Genomic DNA, 25,264 nt, shown 5'->3' with positions numbered 1-25,264 from the left:
TCCCCTGTCAGAGCGAGCTTCAACTCCCACCTTCAGCAGAGCTACGAACATGTCCCGAGTGAGGCGGGGGACATTGAGTCCGAATGGGCTGTGTTCCATGCCTCTATTGCTGAGGCGGCCAGCCGGAGCTGTGGCTGTAAGGTCGTTGGTGCCTGTCGTGGCGGTAATCCCAGGACTCGTTGGTGGACACCAGCAGTGAGGGATGCCGTCAAGCTGAAGAAGGAGTCCTATCGGGCCTTCTTGGCCTGTGGGACTCTGGAGGCAGCTGATGGGTACCGACGGGCTAAGAGGCATGCGGCTTCGGCTGTTGCCGAGGCAAAAACTCGGGCATGGGAGGAGTTCGGCGAGGCCATGGAGAAAGACTTCCGGACGGCTTAGAGGAGATTCTGCTCCACCATCCGGCGGCTCAGGAGGGGGAAGCAGTGCTCCATCAATACTGTGTACAGTGGAGATGGGGAGCTGCTGACCTCAACTCGGGACGTTGTGGGTCGGTGGAGGGAATACTTCGAAGACCTCCTCAATCCTACCAACACGTCTTCCGATGAGGAAGCAGAGCTGGCGGAGTCAGGGGTGGACTCTCCTATCTCTGGGGCTGAAGTCGCTGAGGTGGTCAAAAAGCTCCTTGGCGGCAAGGCCCCGGGGGTGGATGAGATCCGCCCGGAGTTCCTTAAGGCTCTGGATGCTGTGGGGCTGTCCTGGCTGACACGCCTCTGCAGCATCGCGTGGACATCGGGGGCAGTACCGCTGGATTGGCAGACTGGGGTGGTGGTCCCCCTTTTTAAGAAGGGGGACCGGAGGGTGTGTTCCAATTACAGGGGAATCACACTCCTCAGCCTCCCTGGTAAGGTCTATTCAGGGGGCCTGGAGAGGAGGGTCTGCCGGATAGTCGAATCCCGGATTGAGGAGGAGCAGTGTGGTTTTCGTTCTGTTCGCGGAACAGTGGACCAGCTCTATACCCTCTCTGGGGTCCTGGAGGGGGCATGGGAGTTTGCCCAACCAGTCTACATGTGCTTTGTGGACCTGGAGAAGGCATTTGACCGTGTCCCCCGGGGGCTCCTGTGGGGGGTACTCCGGGAGTATGGGGTACCGGACCCCCTTGTACGAGCTGTCCGGTCCCTGTACGACAGGTGTCAGAGCTTGGTCCGCATTGGCGGTAGTAAGTCGGACTCGTTTCCGGTGAGGGTTGGACTCCGCCAAGGCTGCCCTTTATCACCGATTCTGTTCATAACTTATATGGACAGAATTTCTAGGCGCAGCCCAGGTGTTGAGGGGATCCGGCTTGGTGGCCTCAGGATTGGGTCCCTGCTTTTTGCGGATGACGTGGTCCTGTTGGCTTCATCTGGTCGTGATCTCCAGCTCTCGCTTGAGCGATTCGCGGCCGAGTGTGAAGCGGCTGGGATGAGAATCAGCACCTCAAAATCTGAGACCATGGTCCTCAGCCGGAATAGGGTGGATTGCCCTCTCCGGGTCGGGAGTCAGGTCCTGCCTCAAGTGGAGGAGTTTAAATATCTCGGGGTCTTGTTCACGAGTGAGGGAAGGATGGAGCGCGAGATCGACAGACGGATCGGTGCGGCGTCTGCAGTAATGCGGGCTCTGCGCCGGTCTGTCGTGGTGAAGAAGGAGCTGAGCCAGAAGGCAAAGCTCTCGATTTACCAGTCGATCTACGTTCCTACCCTCACCTATGGTCATGAGCTGTGGGTCGTGACCGAAAGAACGAGATCTCCGCAGGGTGGCCGGGCTCTCCCTTAGAGATAGGGTGAGGAGCTCAGTCATCCGGGAGGGGCTCAGAGTAGAGCCGCTGCTCCTTCGCATCGAGAGGAACCAGTTGAGGTGGCTCGGGCACCTGGTCAGGATGCCTCCTGGATGCCTCCCTGGTGAGGTGTTCCAGGCACGTCCCAGAGGGAGACGTGTTCCAGACGTGATAAATTGGCCCTTTAGTCCAATTTATGTACAATCCACATTAACCCATTTTAGAATAACTGTGTAAATATAAACTAGTGTTTTTCAATTCTGGTCTTCAGGACCCTGCGTGTTCTAACGGCAAACCTACCTTCATACACCTGAATGAAATAAAAGGCTTGTTAATAGGCTGCAAAGAACTTGATGAGGCAAGTTCTCTGCTTTGGAGTAGGAAAATGTCCAAAACATGCAGGGCAGGAGGTCCGGAGGACCGGATATGAGAAACACGGACAGCCAATTCATAAAATAATTCAGGAAACGTCTCTAAACTGAACATGAAGGATCATTTTACACAATCATTTGCTACCAAGTTCACTGAACTTCAAAAACTGAGGCGAACATCAAAGAACAATCACTGGAGGAAACAGATTAGTGGGGGCTATGCATATTAAAAATCCAGATTACAGTCCTCTGGAGAGGTTGGATTAGAAGAAAAAAATGAATTTGCTCAGATTAGACCGTCTGAATCCATGTATGCAGCTCCTGGTCGCTAAAACTAAAATGTCATCATAAAATATATCCACTAGTTAAATTAAGTCACGAAACTTGAGCAACATGAGTTCGGGCCGGGTTTGGCCAAAAGATAACCAACAAAGTGAGTCCAGTTAGGCCTTCAGACCCAAACTGCTAATTCCAATACATATAAAGATGGAATAAATTCAACCAACCCTGTCCTGGGAGCACCATGGGGATTCTTCTTGTGTCTGGAGACCGGCAGGTGACCCCATCCTCGGTGATGGTGGCAGGACTGTGACTGTCCTGGAAGAAGCAGGAGTAAGACTCTCCTTTTTCCAACACAGGGAGTCCTGGGATGGACAGAGTCACCTGAGGAAGGTGAAATTCAACATTGGATCAGTGCACGTGTCCAACTTCACAATACTAACAGATCAAAGCGAGGAGATTTTTTCTGAAATTAATCAGAAAATAAAACCAGAGACGATGTCTCAGACTGATTTTACATATCAGGATATGATGTCGACCTGGAGGGAGTGTGTGTTAGATAGGTTCAGAGTGTGTTTAGTCTTTGCGGTTATTCTTAAACAATCTTCCACTTTGATAACAGAAACAGAAAGATTTCTTTTCTGCCATACCAGAGAAATGACAAGATCTTGATCACTATCTGTACTTGAGACAACAAAGCTGAAAAACACAAACCCAACATGTCTGCACATGATGGTGATGTGGGATTTGGGGTTGATGGAATATAGAGTTCCGGTAACCTTGAAATCATAGACTGTATAAAAAGAAATGGACGGAGCCTCCGTGACGTCACCCGTAGGTTTCTGAAGAGCTGAATTGAAGCTCGGTGGGCGGTTCCTACCATTACCATCTTGGCAGAGGCATGCATGTCGTCTCACCCGGAAAACACAAATATGGGCAAAGAGGTGGAGTTGAGAGGGGGGCTGTGAGCCTCATGGTGGATGATTGACATCGAGCAAACTCCGAGCTTTCTGTAGCTAAGAGCTAACTGAGCTAACAGGGGCTAACAGGAGTAAACCAGCTAATGGAGGTAAATGGGCTAAAGCTAAGTGACATATTAATCGGCTAAAAACTGTGGTTGTTCTGCGTTCTTCTGACTTGAAGTGGGAGATCGGGTACCTGCCAATAAAAAGGACACGTCCCTTAATATGCAGAATTTCGAGATTAAATTAGTTACAAAAAAATTCACTTAAAAACAGAGTTTGCTTCACTGGAACAAGAACCACAGTCTGATTCCTCTTAGACAAGCTTTCTGTCATTTCCTTCAGCTATCATCAGGAACAGTTCTCAAAGCTCCTTCAAGGACTTCCCAAAGCTCTTCTTTTGAAGTTTCTGCCTTTTGTTCCATTCCCTGTCCAGATGATCCAGCATTGCTTTAATAATATTGAGGTCTGAGCTCTGGAGAGGATTCATTCCTCCATCAGACCTGTTGTCACTGATTTTCAGCCCAGGTCTTGTGTCATTTAGCATATTTTGGTATTTTCTCACCATTTCCCTTAAAAATGGCTTCTTGACAACTACCCTTCCACTGAGACCATCTCTGTTGAGGCTTCAGCAATCGGTAGACAGATTAACTGAAGGTCCAGATGCATCTCTCAGGTACAGCTGGTTTTTTTTTTTTTTTAGGTCTGGCATCTCTTTAAGGACAAACAGCAGAGCATCTTTTCAGACTAGAGCCTATCTGATCATGACAAATACCAAAGACATTACAAATACGACTGAGAGCAGGATGCTGGTGACTGAAAGGCACAAAACATCTGGCATCTGCTAAATATAACCCTTGATGATTGGAAGATGAAACTAACTTAACTGAGATAAATAATGACAGAAGTAAGGTCCACACCTACACAAGTGACAGATTTTCAGCTGTTTGTACAGTCATCATCATGTTATGTTGGAGAGAAAGTTTGACATCTCAAAAGACATGAATGCTGCAGTAAAACTGGACTTAAAATCATCCAACATATGGAGGACATCACCAAGATGATGTCTAAGATGCACTCTGGTGGACTGGATCTACACTGATTGAGAATGTTTCCGCTAGTAAAACTCACATATGTGTGCATTATGGCAAATGTGACTTCAGTATATGAGGGGCTCTCCAAAAGAACCTCTTTGGCTAAAAAAAAAATGTGTCAGAAAGTTCACTTACAACAAACACACTGAACTGTAATTCTGTTAAAACACACAGAGCAGTGTGTGTTGGATAGGTTCAGAGTGTGTTTAGTCTTTGCGCTTATTCATAAACAATCTTCTACATTGATAACAGAAACAGAAAGATTTCTTTTCTACCATACCAGAAAATGACAAGATCTTGATCACTATCTGTACTTGAGACAACAAAGCTGAAAAACACAAACCCAATATATCTGCACAACACACACTAGCTGTACAAGAAACCAGTTTATGATGGTGATGTGGGCTTTGGGTTGATGAAATCTAGAGTACCGGTAACGTTAAAATCACAGACTGTATATAAAATGATGGATGGCACAAATGATGGCGTTCATAATCATATTCGGTTTTTGTGGATTGTTCAGAAATTCCATTGACTGTATAAAAAGAAATGGATGGAGCCTCCGTGACGTCACCCATAGGTTTCTGAAGAGCTGAATTGAAGCTCAGTGGGCGGTTCCTACCATCGGCATCTTGGCAGGGGCATGTGTGCTGTCTCATCTGGAAAATACAAATATGGGCAAAGAGGTGGAGCTGAAAGGGGGCTGTGAGTGTCATGGTGGATGATCGACATCTAGAGGACTCCGAGCTGCCTGTAGCTAAGAGCTAACCGAGCTAACCCGGAGATAACAGGAGCTAACCAGCTAACTGAGGTAAGCAGGCTAAAGCTAAGTCAAGTTGTTAAGCGGCTAAAAACCGCGGTTGTTCTACGTTTTTCTGACTTGAAGCGGGAGATTGGGTACCTGTCAATCAAAAGGACACAGCCCTAAATATGCCGAATTTTGAGATTAAATTACTTTTAAATGAAGCTGTTAGAAAAAATTCACTCCCCCCACAGTTGTCATGAAGGTAAACCTGACCTATTAAACCGAAAATGGATTTTTGTACCATTCTGTAAACATGTTTATTTCTGCTATGAAGTTAGTCTTTTTAACATGGGACTCTATGGGGATTCGCTCTGTTCTGCAGCCCCTAGTGGATGATGGGTGAACTGCAGTTTTATGCACTTCCGCATAGGCTTCACTTTTTACCACCGGAAGCTCTGCACATCTTTCATATACAGTCTATGCTTGAAATACAGTAAATAAATACAATTTAATCTGAAGGACAATCATCAACTAACCTGGTGGAAATATGAAATATGGGCCACTTGTTTGCTCCAGCTTCCCTGTTTTGAGCATTAACAACAAACACCAAAACTAAATTGAAAAACTTTAATTTATTTTTTTTGTTTATTCTAATCAGGAAGTCCCAGTGGAGTCAAACACGTCACTTATAAAGCAAGGTTTAATATTAGCATTTGTTTGCTAATGGATAGTAGAGAATCCAGATGGTCACCAGCCTAGAGAAGCTACTTATTTGCCTCTCCTGTGGTAATACCAGCATTTGATTGCTAATGGACAGCAGAGAGAGAATATAATCAAGAACATCACAAGCCTAGATAGGTTACTTGTTAGCCTCTCCTGTGGTAATACTAGCATTGGATTGCTAATGGACAGCAGAGAGTATATAAATCGAGACCATCACAAGCCTAGACAGGCTACTTGTTAGCTTTTCCCTGCGGTAATACTAGCATTTGCTTGCTAATGACCAGCACAGGGAGTAAGTTATCCAGAAGGTCACCAGCCTTGATAAGATATCTGATAGCCTCTCCAGTGCTAAAACTAGCATTTGATTGCTAATGGACAGCAGAGAGCGTATATAATCCAGAACATCACAAGCTTAGAAAAGCTACTTGTTAGTCTCTCACATTCTAATACTAGCATTTGCTAGCTAATGGATAGCAGAGAGAGTATATAATCCAGAAAGTCAAAAGCCTAGAGAAGCTACTTGTTAGCCTGTACAGTGCTAATACTAGCATTTGCTAGCTAATGGGTAGCAGAGAGAATACAATCCAGAAAGTCAAAAGCCCAGAGAAGCTACTTGTTAGCCTGTACAGCGCCTACGTACATGCAGGTCAAAACATTATCCAAAGAGTAGCTGCTACAGAGGTGCAATGACAAGTTATTTTCACAGTTGCTTGTTGGCTGTTCAGTTATCAGTGCAAGTCTGTCGTTGGTCAGATCAGTAGTTTGCTTTGTGACAAGTACATAGCCACCATCAGGTGTCTTATTTTTGTTCTTTTACTTCACCATATTGGGGGGCATTATGGCTATAAAAACTCTGGTCCCTGATAAAAGACATCAGCTTATTCTATAACGTAGGTACGGTAAGGTAAACCTGTTCTTTGATTTGCTCCTTACCATCTTGCTCTCCTCTCTGCTGATGTTTGAGGGGTTGAGGTCTTGTATAGCCAGACACTGTTGCTCTATGTCGAAGCTCCACAGCCACTGACCGGGCTGACTTCCACGACTGCACTGAGATTTCAACACGCATCTTAAGGAGAAAAACAGAGCACACTTTATTCACAACATCCAGAGCTTAAATCATGGCTTTAAGGTCTATTCTTTGTATCCTACTAATCTATAAAATAACGAAAAGAGGTGGAAAAATAATCCTAGAAGGGTAAATATGGTAAACTCTGTGTAAAGGAGAGTAAGGATGATTGGATTCACAAACATATGTTTAATGATGGATGTTGACATGTTTACAGTTCACATTCACATTAAACACCTCACACAAACAAATCAAGAACTATCTGATGGATATTTTTGTGCTAACAATACATCCAGTTCCATATATTTAGTATCATAGCATTACATAGTATGTGACGGCAGCTGATGCTAATAAATGTAGCAAGTAGTTTTAGTAATAAATTTCCAAAATAAGAAAAAAAAATCAAATAAATTGTGAATAAAATATATGGTTTATTTATATAAAATATTTAAATAAACTTTTAATAGATAACCTCTCTAAACTGGCTTGTTAATATTTGGTATGACTAGAAAACTTTAGTCTGCAGATTATTAAATGAGGTTTACAACAAAAACAAAGAAAGAATTAAATCCTTACTAACTGTTGTAAGTACTTCAGCCAGTGCTTTCTGATGAAATGCATCAAACTACAGCAGAAAAAATGTGCTCCTAGTGATTAATCTCTGGGGACATGTTTCCAGTCTGGCGCTGGTGTTTATCTCACCTTCCCTCCAGGACACACCAGCCACAGTAGGGGTCATGGGCCAGCAGACAGGAGTGGCAGTCTGGGTGCTGCTGGCATTCAGCCACCGGCCTCTTCTGCAGCTACAACCAGGACAAAGCAATCGTGATCATTCGTGCATAAGCGCTAAACCCTGAAAAATCTGACTGGAAAAACTAATGACCCACATTTTCCAGCATTACAAAGCAAATGAAAAATATGATCATTAAAATAATCCAAACTACGCGCTGACTGAGTGGATTAATTGGAGCAGAAAGGAGTGTGTTTTAACTTTCCCTTCACTCTTACAAAAAAGAAAGAGGCTGTGTAGAATGTGCATCAACAGGAAGTGACTGGAGGTTGGTTTGGTGCGTACCATGTTCTGGGTCATGATGAACAGATGCTCCTCTTTCTGGTCCAGGATCAGGTCAGAGCTGATGACTGCATTCGGTTGTATGGACATCACAGAGTACTCCTCCACCTCACCATTTGGTCCCAAGAACACCTGAGGAGATACAAAAATCACAATTATTATCAAGAAATAAATTCTCAAACTCTGATAAATGATAAAACATCCTGCATTCAGTTTGTTTTTCGGCTCTTTTAGAAGTTCAAGTTGTCCTCACTGCTCCACCAGGACATATTTTAGGATGCAACCAGTCAGGGTATAAACATTGTTGAACTGAAAGCAGCATGAATTAAGGATTGCTTATTCTAAATACTATTGTCCAGCATAATATGAAAATATTTTGAGGCAGCACTGTGTCCTTGTTTCATACCTTATTAAAATATTTAGACGCCACTAAAATTAAACACACTGTAATATATTTGTTAAGATATATTAAGACGCTCCTAGAACAACAACCAAGTTGTTTACAGAGCATGTCAGTGTCCATGACATGACAAGGTATTTTGCATTCAGTAGGTCTGATGTTCTGACTTTACTGTAATTTGTGGGAAGGTGGATAAAGAGATCAGAGTAACAAACAACAATTTGGAACAATATTTAGACGCCACTAAAATTAAACACACTGTAATATATTTGTTTATTTGTTCTGTCTTTCCTGTTTAAAGTTGGGAATATTACAACTTCAATGTTTTTTTTTTAATGTTATTTTTTTACATATGGAACATTTAGAATCAGAAATTAGTATAAGAATAAAATGAGATAAGAACTATTTTAATGTGAATTTTGTTATTTATATTTATTTTCCTTTAGAAATAAAATAGGTATAAATTTAAATAATCAAATTATGAAAGAACTAAATATTTGTAAAAAAAAAAAAAAAAAAATCCTCAAAATAATTTTGAATATTTTCTACATGTTACATTTTTTTAATTGTATGAAAAAATGAATAAACAGGACACATTTTTAAAGTAATAAAAAAAATAGTAAAAAAGTATTGTAGAAGCTTTTTAAGAAATTGCATTAAGAAATGTAATAAATTCAGTATTCAAATAAAATAGTTTTTTATTTTATTCCCTTTCTATTCTGCTGAGTCTTGCATGGAAGCTGGAACCAGTCCCAGCAATCATCAGGCATGGTGCAGGGTGAACCATGGACAGGTCACCAGTTCATTGCAGGGCCAACACAGAAACACAAACAACCCTTCACGCTCACATGTACTCCAGGCCAGAATTCGGTAACCTAACATACAGCCTACAGCTGTGCAGGCGTTAGGAACCTTTCTGCTCTCTGATTGGACAGTTTAATTTGACACAGTCCAATCAGAGTTGTGAAAACTAGGACAAAATTCGCAACAGCAACTTCAGAGTCTTTCACGCTGTTCTGTTCTGTGCTTTGCATCTGTGGACAGGATGTTTGCAAAAGAACTGTTTTTCCACAAACTATGCAAATCCTCTTTGGAACATTTATTAACTGATTTTTTTTTTTTTTTTTTGGGGGGGGGGGGGGCAGATTCTTGTGACAAAACTTGATAAACTCTGAAATTATACGCAAACATTAATTTACAACTTCAAAATATTTATGACTAAAAATAACACAGCTGGAGGACTTCCATGAATTCTAGGGGTAAACACAGTTTACAAGTTTTACAACACAGGATTATGAGACATTCAGAAATATTTTCAGGCTGATCTAAAAGCTGACAAGCCTGAGTTCAGTCTGAATAATTCTGCTGGAGTGGACAGCATTAAACGTCCGACATGGCAGCAGCTGTTAATCTGGGTTAATGGAGGAACAGCTGCTGCACATCAGCCTGTTGTGTCGTTTTACAGTAAACTAAATATCATTCATTCAGCTGATGAGTCAGATATATTCTGTAGGGGGGAAACACAGATTAATTCAGCAATCATCCTAATGGGAGAATCCAGGACAGGTCAGGAGGGCTTAAACTGGTATTTCAGACTGGAACTTCACAGTGTTGGTGTGTGTATAGTGTGAGTTGACTGCTAATACAGCATTTTATGATAATATATTTATAAATCTGAAGCAGGCTTCTAAAAAACTACAGACTCAATTACACCACCGTGTTTCTCAATGGAGAATAAAGCCTGACCGAAGCTGAGCAAGGAAGTCATTACTAAGCATTAAAAGAAGTCCTTCACCTCTCAGCGGTGAGAGGTTTCATTGTTTAGGTACACTGATCATTCCCCTGGAAATGCTGGCTGAATTTACTCCTACATGTTAACAGCTGGCACAAACCGTCACTCTTTCCATGACTGACAGTGACTCCAGATGTGTTTCCGTTACACTCCAAAGCAAAGTTCCGTTTTTTTAATAAAATCCCTTAGAAAACCATCAGACTGGTGTCTTTCACCTGGTTTGGAGCAAATAAACAAGGCAGTACGTTCAACTGTAAAATGCATTGCTGTAAATAATTTAGCATCAGTGCATCGTCTAATAAATAAACCAATCACAACCCAGGCTGTAATGGGTCAATAGACGCTGTGAGGGCTGGCCAAATGCCTTTAGATGAGCTCAGGTCAACCAGTCACCTGATGCTAGTTGGACAGGTGGACCTGCAGCCGGACAGATGGGAGCACTGCTATTAAGACACTCCTAGAACAACAACCAAGTTGTTTACAGAGCATGTCAGTGTCCATGACATGACAAGGTATTTTGCATTCAGTAGGTCTGATGTTCTGACTTTACTGTAATTTGTGGGAAGGTGGATAAAGAGATCAGAGTAACAAACAACAATTTGGAACAACAACACCTGGGTAAAATTTGTGTTTTATAAACCAGAAAGGCACGCAGTACTCTGGGAATACAACTAAGAGACACATTGGCAACAACATCTCTCTGATTTCTGAAAAACTCCAGAACAAAGTCAGTCTGACAGAAAAAGAAAAAGCCAAGAAGCAACGAGAAAATCTGAGTCATCGCTCCTTGCAACAAAATATCGAAGACAGAGTGTCAAAATAAATATAGAAATATAGTATAAAATGGTTCAATTCAGGCTAGGGGGGGGGGGGGGGGGGGGGGGGGGTGTTCAATGGTCAATCAACTTTGGTGCAAGGAAGAAGCTTTTATTTTAGGGATGGAAATGATAAAAAGAAACAATCGGGAAATTAAAATATTTGGTAAAGGAAACATTTGGAAATATATATTTATACATTTGTAGAATTTACTATCCTACTAATTATTTTATCGAGACATTTTTATATTTTTCTGTATTTATTTTTTATTTTGGCAGTTTCAGTTCTCCATAAAAGAATTATAAACTAAATAACCATTATCATTGTGTTTCATTGAGGTTCACACTTGCAGTCACAGTATCTCATCTCAACCTTCGCCACAGAACAGTCAGTGGTTTGGGCTTCTTCTCTGAAGCTCAGTTCAAGGACTCAGGCAGAAAAGCTGATGAAGTACATGTTACAGGTGTTTCATTCGCTTCAGAAGACTCATACATGACATGCAACTCTGACATCGATACTAAATAGATTCCGCTTTTTTTTTTTAGGAAACACAGCTGCCTGAATTTTGGCAGCATTAATTAAAAAATGGATAGATTTAATGCCTCGCCACATTTGCTTTTAAATCTAATCTAATCTAATCTAATCTAATCTAATCTAATCTAATCTAATCTAATCCTGATATCATTGATTGCTTTTATTAATGAAACAGTTCCTATGTGTATGTGTTGTGTGTTAGTGTAGGCCTACTCTCAATGCCTGACCTCTAGTCACGCAACAGCAACATCTGGTAATGGTAATGTCTACCTGAAGGCAGCAGGTCCTACAGATGATGGGTAAAAAAACGTAACATGAAATGTATTTTGCTCTCTGGAGGCAATGGGGCATAAAAAGTCTTTCAGGGCAGACAGCTGTGTGTTTAATATTCCTTGTGCTGCTTTGCAGCTTTTTGTCTTGGTGTGCAAACCATATCGTACCATGAACTGTTAAACATGAAGTAAGCCTGAAGGTATAAGAGCTGCTTTAACTTCACAATGATTTTCCATCTAACGTCAGGATCACATTTATAAACTCATTTTCACTCCCTGGTCTTCAACCCCATGATAAAGTATGGTTTGTAGTGTATGGTAGGGTACGGTAAGGTAGAGTAGGTTATGATAGCGTAGGGAAGGGTATGTAGTGTTTGATAAATAATGGTATGGTTTGGCATGGTATGGTAGGGAAGGATAGGGATCCTCAATCCAGATCCTCGAAAACTGGTGTCCTGCAGGTTTTCCAAGTGTCCCCACTGAAACACACCTGATTCAAGTCAATCTGTGTCGGTGTCTGGTGTGTTCCAGCAAGGGACACTCAGAAAACCTGCAGGACACCAGCCCTCAAGGATCTGGATCGAGGATCCCTGGTGTAGGGTAGGGTAGGGCATGGTAGGGCTGGGTAGGGCATGGTAGGGTAGGGTAGGGCATGGTAGGATAGGGTATGGTAGGGTTGGGTAGAGCATGGTAGGGTAATGTAGAGCATGGCAGGGCAGGGTAGAGCATGGTCGAGTAGGTTCAGATATGGTATGGTATGGTATGGTATGGTATGGTATGGTATGGTATGGTATGGTATGGTAGGACAGGGCAGGGCAGGGCAGGGCAGGGCAGGGTAGGGCAGGGTAGGGCAGGGTGGGGTAGGGTAGGGTAGGGTAGGGTAGGGCAGGGCAGGGCAGGGCAGGGCAGGGTAGGGCAGGGTAGGGCAGGGTGGGGTAGGGTAGGGTAGGGTAGGGTAGGGCAGGGCAGGGTAGGGTAGGGTAAAAGCACCAAACACAGCTAGTGGTCTGGGTCATATCAGGGAAAAGCTGTAGCAAGGTGTTGGGAACATTTTTGGAAGTGATTAGTTTATTTGTCACCTGCTTTTGGTCACGTTTATTGTCCAAACAGAAGCAGCAGATTTCTCACGTTATCACTCACGAGTGACGCATTTGCTGGGTCAGAGTTGACTGGTATCAGGCGTTTCCACATGCAGCAGCTATTGTTCTGACAGCGCAGGCAATCCGAAGCCTTTTCTCCCCTCGAGTGAAACGGGAATTTTTTTGTTTCAAACTGTGACATTTGCATCAAACTCTTTAAAACGTAGAGAAGAAAAAGGCTGATGGAAAACTGACCACTACAACGATGCTGTTGTTATCAATAACTGCCTTTCAGAAATGACATGGTGCTCTTTAACATAGACATGATGTACAGTTTGAGGTTTAACTGGCTCTGTATGATGTAACTGTACAAGATTATGTTAATGAGGGTCATTGTGCTATTTCAGCTCATGCAAGAGTCCCAACTACAAGCCACCATTGAGAAAAAAAAGACACAAAGACTCTATTGTATACAGAAAAGCTCGAAGCTGTAAACCTCTGATATCAGGGGACCTCTCTACTGCCTCCACGGTCCACTGACCTCAATGCTGAAGTAACTAATAATCAAACTGGAAACAAATAAATGATCTGTGATTAAACTCAGACAATGCGTGCCACACGGAGCTTTTACTGCTGATCCACTCAGTGCCAGATATCACTAATCCTCTTTATGGCTTCTCATTATTATCCTGACAACAGGACACTCCTAGTCTCCGTGCATGAGACAGAGCTTCACTCTGACCTCCGTCTGAACCAAAAGAACCCACTGTGAGTCTGAGACATCAGGGTTTAAAACCTTCAATTTTAGACTGCAATATCATTGCAGTGATCAAATAGTTATAAAATCTGTTTCAGAGAGTATATATGTAAAAAAAAACAGATATCAGTGGTCAATAGAAGGCATGATAAGACATATTGAACGAGCTAAGTATGCCTACAAGTAAAGTACTTCTAGAGTTCCCTAAGTAGTCCCAGGAATGAGTCAAGTGCTCCTTGAAATGAGTGAATAACGATTAGGAATTGGTAAGGTACTCCTGGGATGGTGTAAAGTAGCTGAAATGTAAATAAAACAGTCTTGGGAATGAGTGCTCCTAGGATTTAGTCAAGTTGTCCCAGGAATGAGTAAAGTAAAGCTGAGGAACTGTGCTCCAGCAGAAGGTTAAAAAGTGAACCTCATGAGTTGTACAGATGTTTTCATAGATGTGTTACGCAGGTAAATATCTCAGGAAGCCATCAGTCGATACTGATGATGGTAGCCTGTATCAATGGTCGGTCAGGAGCATCAAGCGATAGCACCAATATTCATCTCAGACACATGAGGATCAAGAGAGAAGTGAAGCCCAAGATAGTCTATGACAGGAAGACTGAATACTTCACTATAAACCTCCTTCATCTCCATGGAAACTAGCAGGACTTTCATGATTAACTTTAATCATGAAAGTCCTGCGTTTTTTGTTTTTTTAATTGAGCATGTAAAATGAGAGGAGCTGATAGCAGATGACCAATCACAACCAGAGTTCCTGACAGGCTGAAGAGGAACATATGAGCTGAAGCTCAAGCAGGACAGAAACACGAGACAAAGTTCTGTATCATCACAACCAGATAATTGAAGCTGGAAAAGATCAGTTTGTCCTGGTCTGCCACGTCTTATGGAGCTATTGGAGAAAAATTAATCAGAAATTAACAATCAAGGCTCATCAAAGTGTCAGAGGACAAAGTTGTCCTTCAGCAGAACTTTCTTATCTTTCAGAAAGATGAAGATCAGAGAAAGTTTAACTTCCAGAGAGTCGGACAGAGACGCTCCCTCCCTCCACACTTCTCCACACTGCAATGTCTTGTTTGTCTCTTATCTCAGAGCTGAATCTGCCCGTAGCAGGCTAGGTTTGCAGCATCAGTTGCCATGGTGACAAAACCCCACAAGAAGAGAACCATCTTCCTGATGTGAGCAGATATTTTGAAGTATAATCTGTTCTGCATGAAATGCTGAGGCCCTAAATCTAGCAGGACTCTGCTCTTCAGATGATTTCTGTCGTGTTGACTTCATTCTGCAGGCCTCGGCACACAAACACCACATCATTTCTCAGTTAGCGGAGAAACAGGAAGGTGTCAGCATGCAGTGGTGGCCGTTATAACACAGCAACGGTTTAGACTAAACTGAACTGGTTGTGAAATCTGACAACCACATAAACCACGTAAGCAGCCATTACCTTGTGCACGTTCCCTTTAGAGTCTCCCAGAAAGGCGATGGTGTGTCCCTCCTTAACGCTGACAGCCACAGCAGTGAGGCGGGCAGATGGACTGTCCAATATAGTCTCCACTTCCACGGCGATCCGACTGGCCATGGGACTGGGAGTGTGGTCGGAGCCACAGGGGTAGGCATCCAGGGTGTTCTGGTGGAGCAGATCAGGTAAAAGAATACATCAAATCAAATGTACGAATAAATCAAATGCAGGATTTCATAAGGAAGCCCCTATGTGACCTGTCATGAATGTCTGAGGTGGCTTGTTGTGGCTGTGGCAGGATTCTCTGCGAGTGGACCGAGCTTTGGGAAACAAAACCAAGCTGCAACCAGAAACTTTGAAGCCGCTTTTGCCTCCATGAACCCGACAGTCCGGCCTGCTGTGGTGAACGACACTTTATTGCCTCTTATGGAGTTATGAATAAGACGCCTTATTTGTACTGAACTGCTGAACTTTTATCAGTAAAACAATGAAAATATTATCCTGTTTTTACATGATTGTGCCAGTTATTTAAAGCTAAGCATGAAACCCCAAATGAGCATGAAGATAAACATCAGAGATGTTTTAAACAAGTCGACATGAGCTCATTCAATAGAAACTTCATTATGAAAGCCTGAAAAAAATCTCGCCTGCAAACATGGTGTGATGTTTTATTGCTGGCAGATGATGATAGTGCTGTGCAGACTGCAATCATCTGACACTTTGCCATAAATACCAAGGACAGTAATGAACACATGGAGTCAGATCATGGCAAAACATCGCTAGCGTTGCATTAAGGCTACTGATTTACAGCAAGTATCTCCAAAACTAATCGTCAGCAGTGACAAACACACCAGATGGTTTAAATCTTGCATGAGTGTCTTCATGATGCAGATCAACTATCCAGGCAAAGACTGGATCAGGATGAGAGCTGATTGTGTTTGTTTGCAGGGATCCAGTCGAGATTTAACGTTTTAATCTTACTGCAAATCTCATGTCTGTAACTCGTACTGTAAAGTGGTCTGAGGAACAAGTTAAGTAGTCCTGGGAAGGAGTAAAGTTGTCTTGGTAATAATGGCAATCTCATTTCTTCTTTCTGCAAGGTTTGCTAGGATCTGTCCCTTTTACCCCCCCATTTCCTTCACCAGTTCCTTCAAAGCTTTGGTGCAGCTGTTGTCTTTATGGGGTCAGTATGTAACCTGTTGAATCTATGACACCAGAATTAAGGCAGATCTGAAGGAAAGAGAGGGTCTGACCCGGCACGAGCAAAGTGGACGTTGAGTAGGGGTGGGAAAATCGAACAGAAAAATTGAAAATCGGGATTTTTTTGCTTCACAGTTTTAAAATAGATTTTTTTAACAAAAAATTGATTTTTTTTTTTTTTTAGATAAATAAAAACTAATTAATTACAAAATTTTTGTCATTTTTCTTGTTTTTATTGATCTTTTTACTTGTCTTCTTGGGCATTATAGCAGCAGAATGATGGTCTGGCCACTGGGTTGTTTTTTCCCTTCTTGAAATCAACAAAAGAAAAAGGTTTTATTCAATTATTTTGTTTTTAATCTACAAAAATCAGCAATATTGAAGAATTTTCAAAAATGCAATTTAAATCGAATCGAAACAAAAGCATATCATCACAGCCCTAACGTTGAGTGTTGTGTTCGCGTGTTGTACGAATTGATCTTTCATCATCTTTTCAACTCACCCTTCAAAGCATCACATATTTCTGTCACTACATGAACAAATAATCTGAATAATTTTGGATGATTACAGCTACATTGCTAAAAGAGCAGAGCTTCAGATGTACGACTCCAGCTACAGTAAACTATCATATTTACACAAAAAAGTTTTTGTTTTTTTTAAATTCTTTAAAAAAATTACTTATTTTGTGTAAACAGAGCAACAAAAACAGGCAGTGTGTATTAGTATCATAAATGCAACACAGGAAGAGGTTTGTGAAAGTCACTAATTCATTTTTTTTACACAATACCAGATCAGCATCACTCCTGCAAGCAGTCATTTCTCTTTTTAGCGACATTCTGGGACCCAAACATACAATTAGAAGCAGCGGGCAGAGCGGGTGGAGCGCCGGCACTGCCATCGTCTCCTCAATGTAAACCACAGAGTGGTTTCACTCACTCATGGGGAATTTATTGAGCACAGAAAAAGGAAACTATTTGTTTTCACTCTCTGGCACTGCTGCTTTATGACAAAAAAACAAAGTGTCCGTCCTGCAGGCTGAAATATCCACCCTGCAGGGGAAAACAGGTTTTTCCCTGCACAGTTTAAAACAGCAACTCTAATATTTCCTTTTCATGTGGAAAAAAGTACAACAAATGAGCTGCATCTCACTCAGAATGACCCAAGCTACTGGTTTACACCAAATCCTCAACTTTTTTTTGTGTTGTTACATCAAAGGTTTTTTTCCATCAATCGCTTTTTTCTGACTTTTACCTGCTTTCAATTTAACTGCTGATACAGTCCTAAAAGAAAATAACTGTTGTTTGTTTTGCTTCATATACAGGATATTCATATAGTCTCTTTGCATTGATGAAATTTATTTAAAAAGCACATGAAAAGAGAAAACTCTGGAAATATTCCAAAAGAAAGAGCAGATATTTAAGTCTTTTTTTTGTGTCCCATTTTACAGATCTCTACAATATGATTTTTCTGACGTTCCTGGTTGTCCAGTCCTCCCTTTATCCAACACCATCCCTGTCTCCATACAGTTCTTGTGCCATGCACAAATTGAGGGACGTGACTATGAATGTCGTCCGTATTTATTCATGTAATTTTGTTGTCTGTGTGTATCCAGATTTTTTTCAAGGAACCACAACACACATCGTGCATTTTCTTAAGGAACAGCCATGTTTCATGGTTTTCTGAAAAAGAAGCTCTTTCTTGAAAAGGATACCTGAAATACATCTATAAAATGTGATTAAAAAATTGATAATCACTGAGTACATGAAAGAAATTTGACTAATATGTCATCACTTTGGAATACTTTTTTTTTTTTTTTTTTTAAATTGAAAAGCATAAAGAGACTTTGGGGACAACCTGTATGTCATTACCTGTCCTGTCTGGATGTTCACATTGAGTCAAGAGTCAAAGCAAAGTCCTAAGGTGAAGTTATTTCCACCACAAAACTATTTCAGCTTTATTACTTTTCAAACCTCATCAGTAAGATTCAGAATTCGCCTCACAGAAATTATCTGTTTAATCCAAAGTTCACTTGCTCTGCATTTTTCCTGTTTCTGAGCTAAAACCTAAGATATCCACTTGTTCTGATCTGTTGTCTGCTGTTTCAGACTCCAGAGTCTGATCTGTTGTCTGCTGTTTCAGACTCCAGAGTCTGATCTGTTGTCTGCTGTTTCAGACTCCAGAGTCTGATCTGTTGTCTGCTGTTTCAGACTCCAGAGTCTGAAACAGCTGTTTCCAAAATCAGAGACAGGTAATGAAAATATATCTGAACCTTTTAAAATCCCACAAAGCTCCAATAAACCCCAAATCACTGAATTGTAAGAATATGAAGCCACAAAATACCTTCTGACACAGACGTCCACTAACACTCTCAGACCACACAGGGAGGGCGTTAATCAGAGAAAGAACAAGGCGGCTAAAGGTGACCCAGAAGAGCAAAGACAGCTGGATCTGTCCAGAGGACAGTGATCAGCTGGACTTTGTGGTAAAGACCACTGAAAAGATACATTAATGACAAAAAAGTTCACCAGAAGACATAGAAGAGACTCACCAAAGATCCAGATGAACGTCTCCTAGTCAAGGGAAAGCTAAAACTGAACAAAACCAACAGTGAAGCATTGTGGCGACACCATCATGGTGTGGGGACATTTCTATCAGCACGGAAACTGGTCAGAACTGGGATGATGAATGGAGATAAGTCCAGAGAAGTTCTGTCGGAAAACCAGTTTGACTCTTCCAAAGATTAGAGACTATGACGGAGGTTCACCTTCCAGGAGGGAGGTGACAGAGGTTCATTGTCTAGAACAGAGGTCCCCATCCCTGGTCCTCAAGGACCAGTGTCCTGCAGGTATTCCAAGTGTTCCTGCTGGAACACACCTGACTCAGACTCAGACAAGCTCTGCACATGTCTGCTAAATACACATTGATTTGAATCAGGTGTGTTGCAGTGGGACACTTGGAAAACCTGAAGGACACCGGTCCTTGAGGACCAGGATTGGGGATCCCTGGTCTAAAAGGACAGTGACGGAGGTTCACCTTCCAGGAGGACGGTGAAAGAGGTTGACCGTCCAGCTGTAAAATGACCCTCATCATCCTGATGAATAAATACCAACTGAGTAAAATGTCTTGGAATGATTGAGTCGAAGTCCAGACATCAATCCATCTGAGAATCTGTGGCTGGACTTCAAGACTGATGAACACCAGAATGTGAAGGTGATGTAATGGACAAAATTCCCTGAGGTTGAATGTGCCGAGAGACATCCACAAAGAGACTGAGACAGGAACTGATGAGGACGATGGAAAAGCAAAGCAAAGAGTTTGTGGAGTGATAACATCCAGTATGAATGTTCCACTTGCTACTATTTAATCCTTTAGAATAAAGAAAAAGGATATTTCCTATATTTAATTCACCACTTCAGACTATTTGTGTAGTTTGTTTTAACATGAATGAACAAAAAAACATTTAAAATATAAAGTATACTAAAGAAAAGAAAAGCAGCTAAAGGTTTTATATATTTGCATGCTACTGTATTTATATATTTTCACTTTAAATAAAACTGATAACATCATGTTGTCTGAAATACAACAGTTAATGTTGGTGATCTTACCTCTGGGAGGTTGGCACAGTTGGATTTGACTTCATATTCGATGTAGGCTGCCTCCTTCCTTCCTTCTCTACCCATCTGTGTATAGCACAGGTTTCTGGTGGAGTCGATCCTCTGGTCCACGTCTTCGAGGTTAAACATGCAGAGAGCAGAGTCCTCACTGGGCTGAGCGGAGGAAGCCGAATGAGTGGAGAAAACCCCCAGAAGAGTCTCTGAATCTGGACTATCGACACCATCCTTGGAGAACCCCAGCTGGACTGCTTGCAGGAGGTTATAAATTTTACCCGCTCTTGAATGACACGTCAAGGGTACCTCCACGTAGGAGTAATAGGACTGATCATCCAAGCATACGCGTGAGATGTAAGTTCGGTATTCCCTTGACGGTGACTGTAGGTCTCGCCTGTAGAAGAGGAAGTATACATGCTGGCGGTGAGCAAACGAGGCCACAAAATGATGGTCGTATTCTGAAAGACGACCAGCCACCGCCAACTTGGCAGTCTCCTCGTAGGAGAAGATGGGCTCCTGGGCAAGGTTTCTGGTGGAAATGGGTGGATGACTGCTAGTGTACCCCCGCCCCACAAACAACACTGGCCGCCTGTCAGGATGAGGGCGAACAACAAGTCCAACGGTGCTAACGTTGGGGTGGTTAGCTGCAACGTACTGAGTATCCACTGGCCTCTCGGTCGAGAAAAGTACTGTATTCACAGAATCCAGGCTACGCTTCTGGCAGATTCCTTGGTTGATGCTACCACAGGTAATAAGCTCCATAGAGTACGGATCAACCAGCAGGAGCTTGTTGTGGTTGCTGGTTTCCTTTGCCTGAGGGCAATTGCTCTCCGTCACAGGGGGTAAGCATTCTCGGCTGTCCGTGACGGGTCCAGTGTCATCCTTGAGCTTAGGTCGTAGGAACCGATCCAACTGGAACAAATGATCTCGAGCTCCAACATAAACCCAGCCCACAGTTGGATCAGGATGGAGGGCAAGGTGCTCAAACAGTGTGTCATTCCGCGTGAAGGTGGGATAAAGATTAGAGGGGGATAGGTCTGATCCCTGAACACCACTGGATGTGGAAGCCCAGGGCCAGTAAACAGCCACAAGCAGCAGAGTCAACAGTGTTCGGACAATTAACACTGAGAGATGACACACTGTCCCTGGAGGCATGGTAGAAGACCTGCGGGAAAGAAAACAGTAAAAATGTCAGAGGATGTCTACTCTCAATAACGCAATTGTCTAACCTGGTCAAAAGTTTTATTCCAGCTCTAAAAACTCTGCTAGTGTGTCTCCTGTGACTGCCTTTTCTTTTAAATGAATTGTGAAGGTCCTGCTAGTTTCCATGGAGATGAAGGAGGTTTTCTAGTAAAGTATTCATTTTTTACTTCATATACTATCTTGGACTTCAATTCTTGCTGGATCATCATTGTTTTTTTTAAGGTAAATTTTGGGGCTATCCGTTAAATCTCCTGACTCTGACTATCAGTAGAGATGTCCAACAGCATCAGCCGAAGGCTTTGTGAGGTATTTACTTTATTAAAACATCTGTAAAACTATTTAGGTTCACTTTTTACCTTCTAATGCAGCACAGTTCCATTTTTTACCAATTCCAAGGAATGCTTGACTAATTTTAAGGACTACTTTACTAATTGCTAGGTCAACTTTACAGCTTTTAAGACTCCTTGATTAATTCCTATGACTGATTTCCTTTTATTAGGCCCGAGCACCTTGGCGGTGCGAAGGCCTATTGTAATTGCAGCGTTTATTATTATTAGGCCCGAGCACCTTGGCGGTGCGAAGGCCTATTGTAATTGCAGCGTTTCTTATTATTATTATTTTTATTCGGACACTTCGCGTGCTTTTTTGGAGGCCTGAACGTGCTCGAAAACTCACCAAATTTTGCGTACCCCCCCAAGGGAATACGAAAAATTTGATATTTTGAGGTGCTCCAGAATGTTTGGGCGAAACTGAATGAGATCGCCACTTATTTTAGGTGCCCCGCCACTGCATGTCATTAATCTTTATGAAAATTCATACACATGATCTACATGACAGGGCGAACAAAAAATCCTCTTAATGTCATGGTGAAATGTCGACAGGAAGGCGGCCATTTTAGGTCAAAGTCAATATTTTGGCGTTTTAGCACCTCGCATTTTAACGAACTCGTCCTAGGGCTTTTATCCCACTGAGCCACAAATTGCTCAGGATGTTCAGGAGGCATGTGTGATTAAATGTTGTGTTATTTCTTCTAATAGGAGACTTAGTTTACGAGGGGCGGGGCCTCAAAGTTTGATGTCTCGCCATGAAAAATTAAACGGATATAACTCCCACATAAAGCAACATTTCTGCACCAAATTTGCTAGATATGATGGCAGTCCCCTCCTACAGAGTTCTATATGTCAATATTTTGATTATGAAATAGCCACGCCCCCTGGAGGTCAAAAGTGTTGTTTTTTGCTCACACACCCATAACTCTGGCTTGGTGGACACCACATGGCCCAAATTCACTCAGGCATCACAAAACATGTTGGTGAAGAGATCTGGTAAAGGACGTTGCTCTACGCTGCACGGCGTTCCTGTGACGCCATGGCGAAGTTCCATGCGGCGGCGTGACATCATAAATCACTATAAAATTGTCAATTTTGATCTGATCACCCTAAAACTTATAGGGATTAATAAGGGATCGGTCCTGAACAGATTACTGTGACCATTGCTGGTGTAGACCTAAGCCCCGCCCACTTACAACAGGAAGTGGTTTTTTCCACGTTTGAGGGTCATGCTTCTAAGCAAATGGTCCAAAACACTTGAGCCTCCTCCAAAACATGTCAAACCCTTTCATGATGCCACAATAAAAACCTCAAGTCGCTACGCTAAACGGGACATGGTGAATGGCGGTCCAACGCCATGAAACAGGAAGTACCTGTGACCAAGCCATGGAACCTTGGACCGCCACCATACTTGCCATGACTGATGACAGTAAGGCCCTGAACTAAGCCCCATTGAAACATTATGGAATAAATGGAGCATGTCTCCATAGCGCCCCCTACAAAATTTCAATCAATCAGCCCCGCCCACTACATGGACCGACATGAATGAAATTCAGCACAGTTGGAGAAGCTTCCAGTACCTTCAAAAAAGTCTCTTGGACATATGGGCTAAATTCAACAGGAAGTCGGCCATTTTGAAAAAGGTGCCATTTTTGGGGTCATTTCTTTGCCATGCATTTTAAACAACTCCTCCTAGGGATATTGTCCAACTGACACCCAACTTGCACAGGATGCTCAGGAGGCATGTGTGATTTAAAGTTGTGTTATTTCTTCTAATAGAAGATTTAGTTTAGGAGGGGCGGGCCCTCAAAGTTTGATGTCTCATTAACAAAGACTTATTGCTAAAACTCCCACATAAAACAACATATCAGCACAGGAATCGACACATTTGATGCCAGTCCCATGATGAACAAAAACTACAATGCAATGATATGACTATGAACTAGCCCCACCCCTTGGCAACAACAAGTGTCTGATATCATGAACCAGGAAGTACCTGTAACAAAGCCATGAAATTGTTGATCTTCACCATACTTGCCATGAGTCATGACAGTTATGTCCTTAATAGAGTAAAATTACAACATAGTGGAAAAGATAGTAAATGGATCCATAGCGCCCCCTACAATATTTCAATCAATCAGCCCCGCCCACTGCATTGACTGACATGGATATGATTCGGGACACTTGTAGACCCTCCCAGTACCTTCAAAAAAGTCTCTTGGACATATGGGCTAAATCCAACAGGAAGTCGGCCATGTTGAAAAAGGTGCCATTTTTGGGGTCATTTCTGTCATTTTCTTTGCCATGCATTTTGAGCAACTCCTCCCAAGAATTTTGTCCAACTTTAACCCAAATGATTCAGGATGCTCAAGAGACATGTGTGATTAAAAGTTGTGCTATTTCTTTTAATAGGGGATATCGTTTAGGAGAGGCGTGGCAGCAAAGCAGATGTGATGCAATGAAAAGGAAAACTGACATTACTCCCACAAAAAACAACCAACCTGCACCAAATTTGCTACAGATGATGCCAGTCATATCCTTCACATTTCTGTATGTCAATAATTAGATGATAAGTTAGCCCCGCCCCTTGGTGACAGGAAGTGACCCTTCATAAGGCCTAAATGGCCTGAAGTGCAGTCTGGCTGCACTTTAGGTCGAGAGAGGCATGGGAAGGATGTTGCCAGGGGAGGCGGTGGCATTATGCCGAGCGGCGCCATGGTGCGAGGGCCTATATCACCGCTTGCGGTTTTAATTATTATTAGGCCCGAGCACCTTGGCGGTGCGAAGGCCTATTGTAATTGCAGTGTTTATTAGGCCCGAGCACCTTGGCGGTGCGAAGGCCTATTGTAATTGCAGCGTTTATTATTATTATTATTATTATTATTATTATTATTATTATTCTCCTAATAAATGAATTGCTTTTTTGGAGGCCTGAACATGCTCAAAAACTCACCAAATTTTGCGTACCCCCCCAAGGGAATGCGAAAAATTTGATATTTTGAGGTGCTCCAGAATGTTTGGGCAAAACTGAACGAGAGCGCCACCTATTTTAGGTGCCCCGCCACTGCATGTCGTTAATCTTTATGAAAATTCATACACATGATCTACATGCTAGGGCGAACAAAAAATCCTCTTAATGTCATGGTGAAATGGCGACAGGAAGGCGGCCATTTTAGGTCAAAATCAATATTTTGGCGTTTTAGCACCTCGCATTTTAACGAACTTGTCCTAGGGCTTTTATCCCACTGAGCCACAAATTGCTCAGGATGTTCAGGAGGCATGTGTGATTAAATGTTGTGTTATTTCTTCTAATAGGAGACTTAGTTTACGAGGGGCGGGGCCTCAAAGTTTGATGTCTCGCCAGGAAAAATTAAACAGATATAACTCCCACATAAAGCAACATTTCTGCACCAAATTTGCTAGATATGATGGCAGTCCACTCCTACAGAGTTCTATATGTCAATATTTTGATTATGAAATAGCCACGCCCCCTGGAGGTCAAAAGTGTTGTTTTTTGCTCACACACCCATAACTCTGGCTTGGTGGACACCACATGGCCCAAATTCACTCAGGCATCACAAAACATGTTGGTGAAGAGATCTTATAAAGGACGTTGCTCTACGCTGCACGGCGTGCCCGTGACGCCATGGCGAAGTTCCATGCGGCGGCGTGACATCATAAATCACTATAAAATTGTCAATTTTGATCTGATCACCCTAAAATTTATAGGGATTAATAAGGGATCAG

General features: G+C 42.3%; 1 protein-coding gene across 1 annotated transcript in view; it reads right to left on the bottom strand.

Annotated features, from left to right (window-relative positions):
• The window catches only part of plxnb1b (plexin b1b), a 138,445-nt gene that overhangs the window by 37,555 nt on the left and 75,626 nt on the right, over window positions 1-25,264 (bottom strand). Inside the window, exons 4-9 of the mRNA XM_079242226.1 lie at window positions 19,983-21,150; window positions 15,163-15,345; window positions 8,066-8,194; window positions 7,693-7,793; window positions 6,858-6,990; window positions 2,628-2,784 (exon numbers count right to left, since the gene is read on the bottom strand). Of these exons, the coding sequence (XP_079098352.1) occupies window positions 2,628-2,784; window positions 6,858-6,990; window positions 7,693-7,793; window positions 8,066-8,194; window positions 15,163-15,345; window positions 19,983-21,140 (1,861 nt within the window). The 5' untranslated portion in view covers window positions 21,141-21,150. The remainder of the gene's footprint in view (window positions 1-2,627; window positions 2,785-6,857; window positions 6,991-7,692; window positions 7,794-8,065; window positions 8,195-15,162; window positions 15,346-19,982; window positions 21,151-25,264) is intronic.

This window comes from Telmatherina bonti (genome assembly GCF_933228915.1).
Source record: "Telmatherina bonti genome assembly, chromosome: 6".
Lineage (NCBI taxonomy): Eukaryota > Metazoa > Chordata > Actinopteri > Atheriniformes > Telmatherinidae > Telmatherina > Telmatherina bonti.
This window is presented reverse-complemented; position numbering and strand designations above follow the sequence as displayed.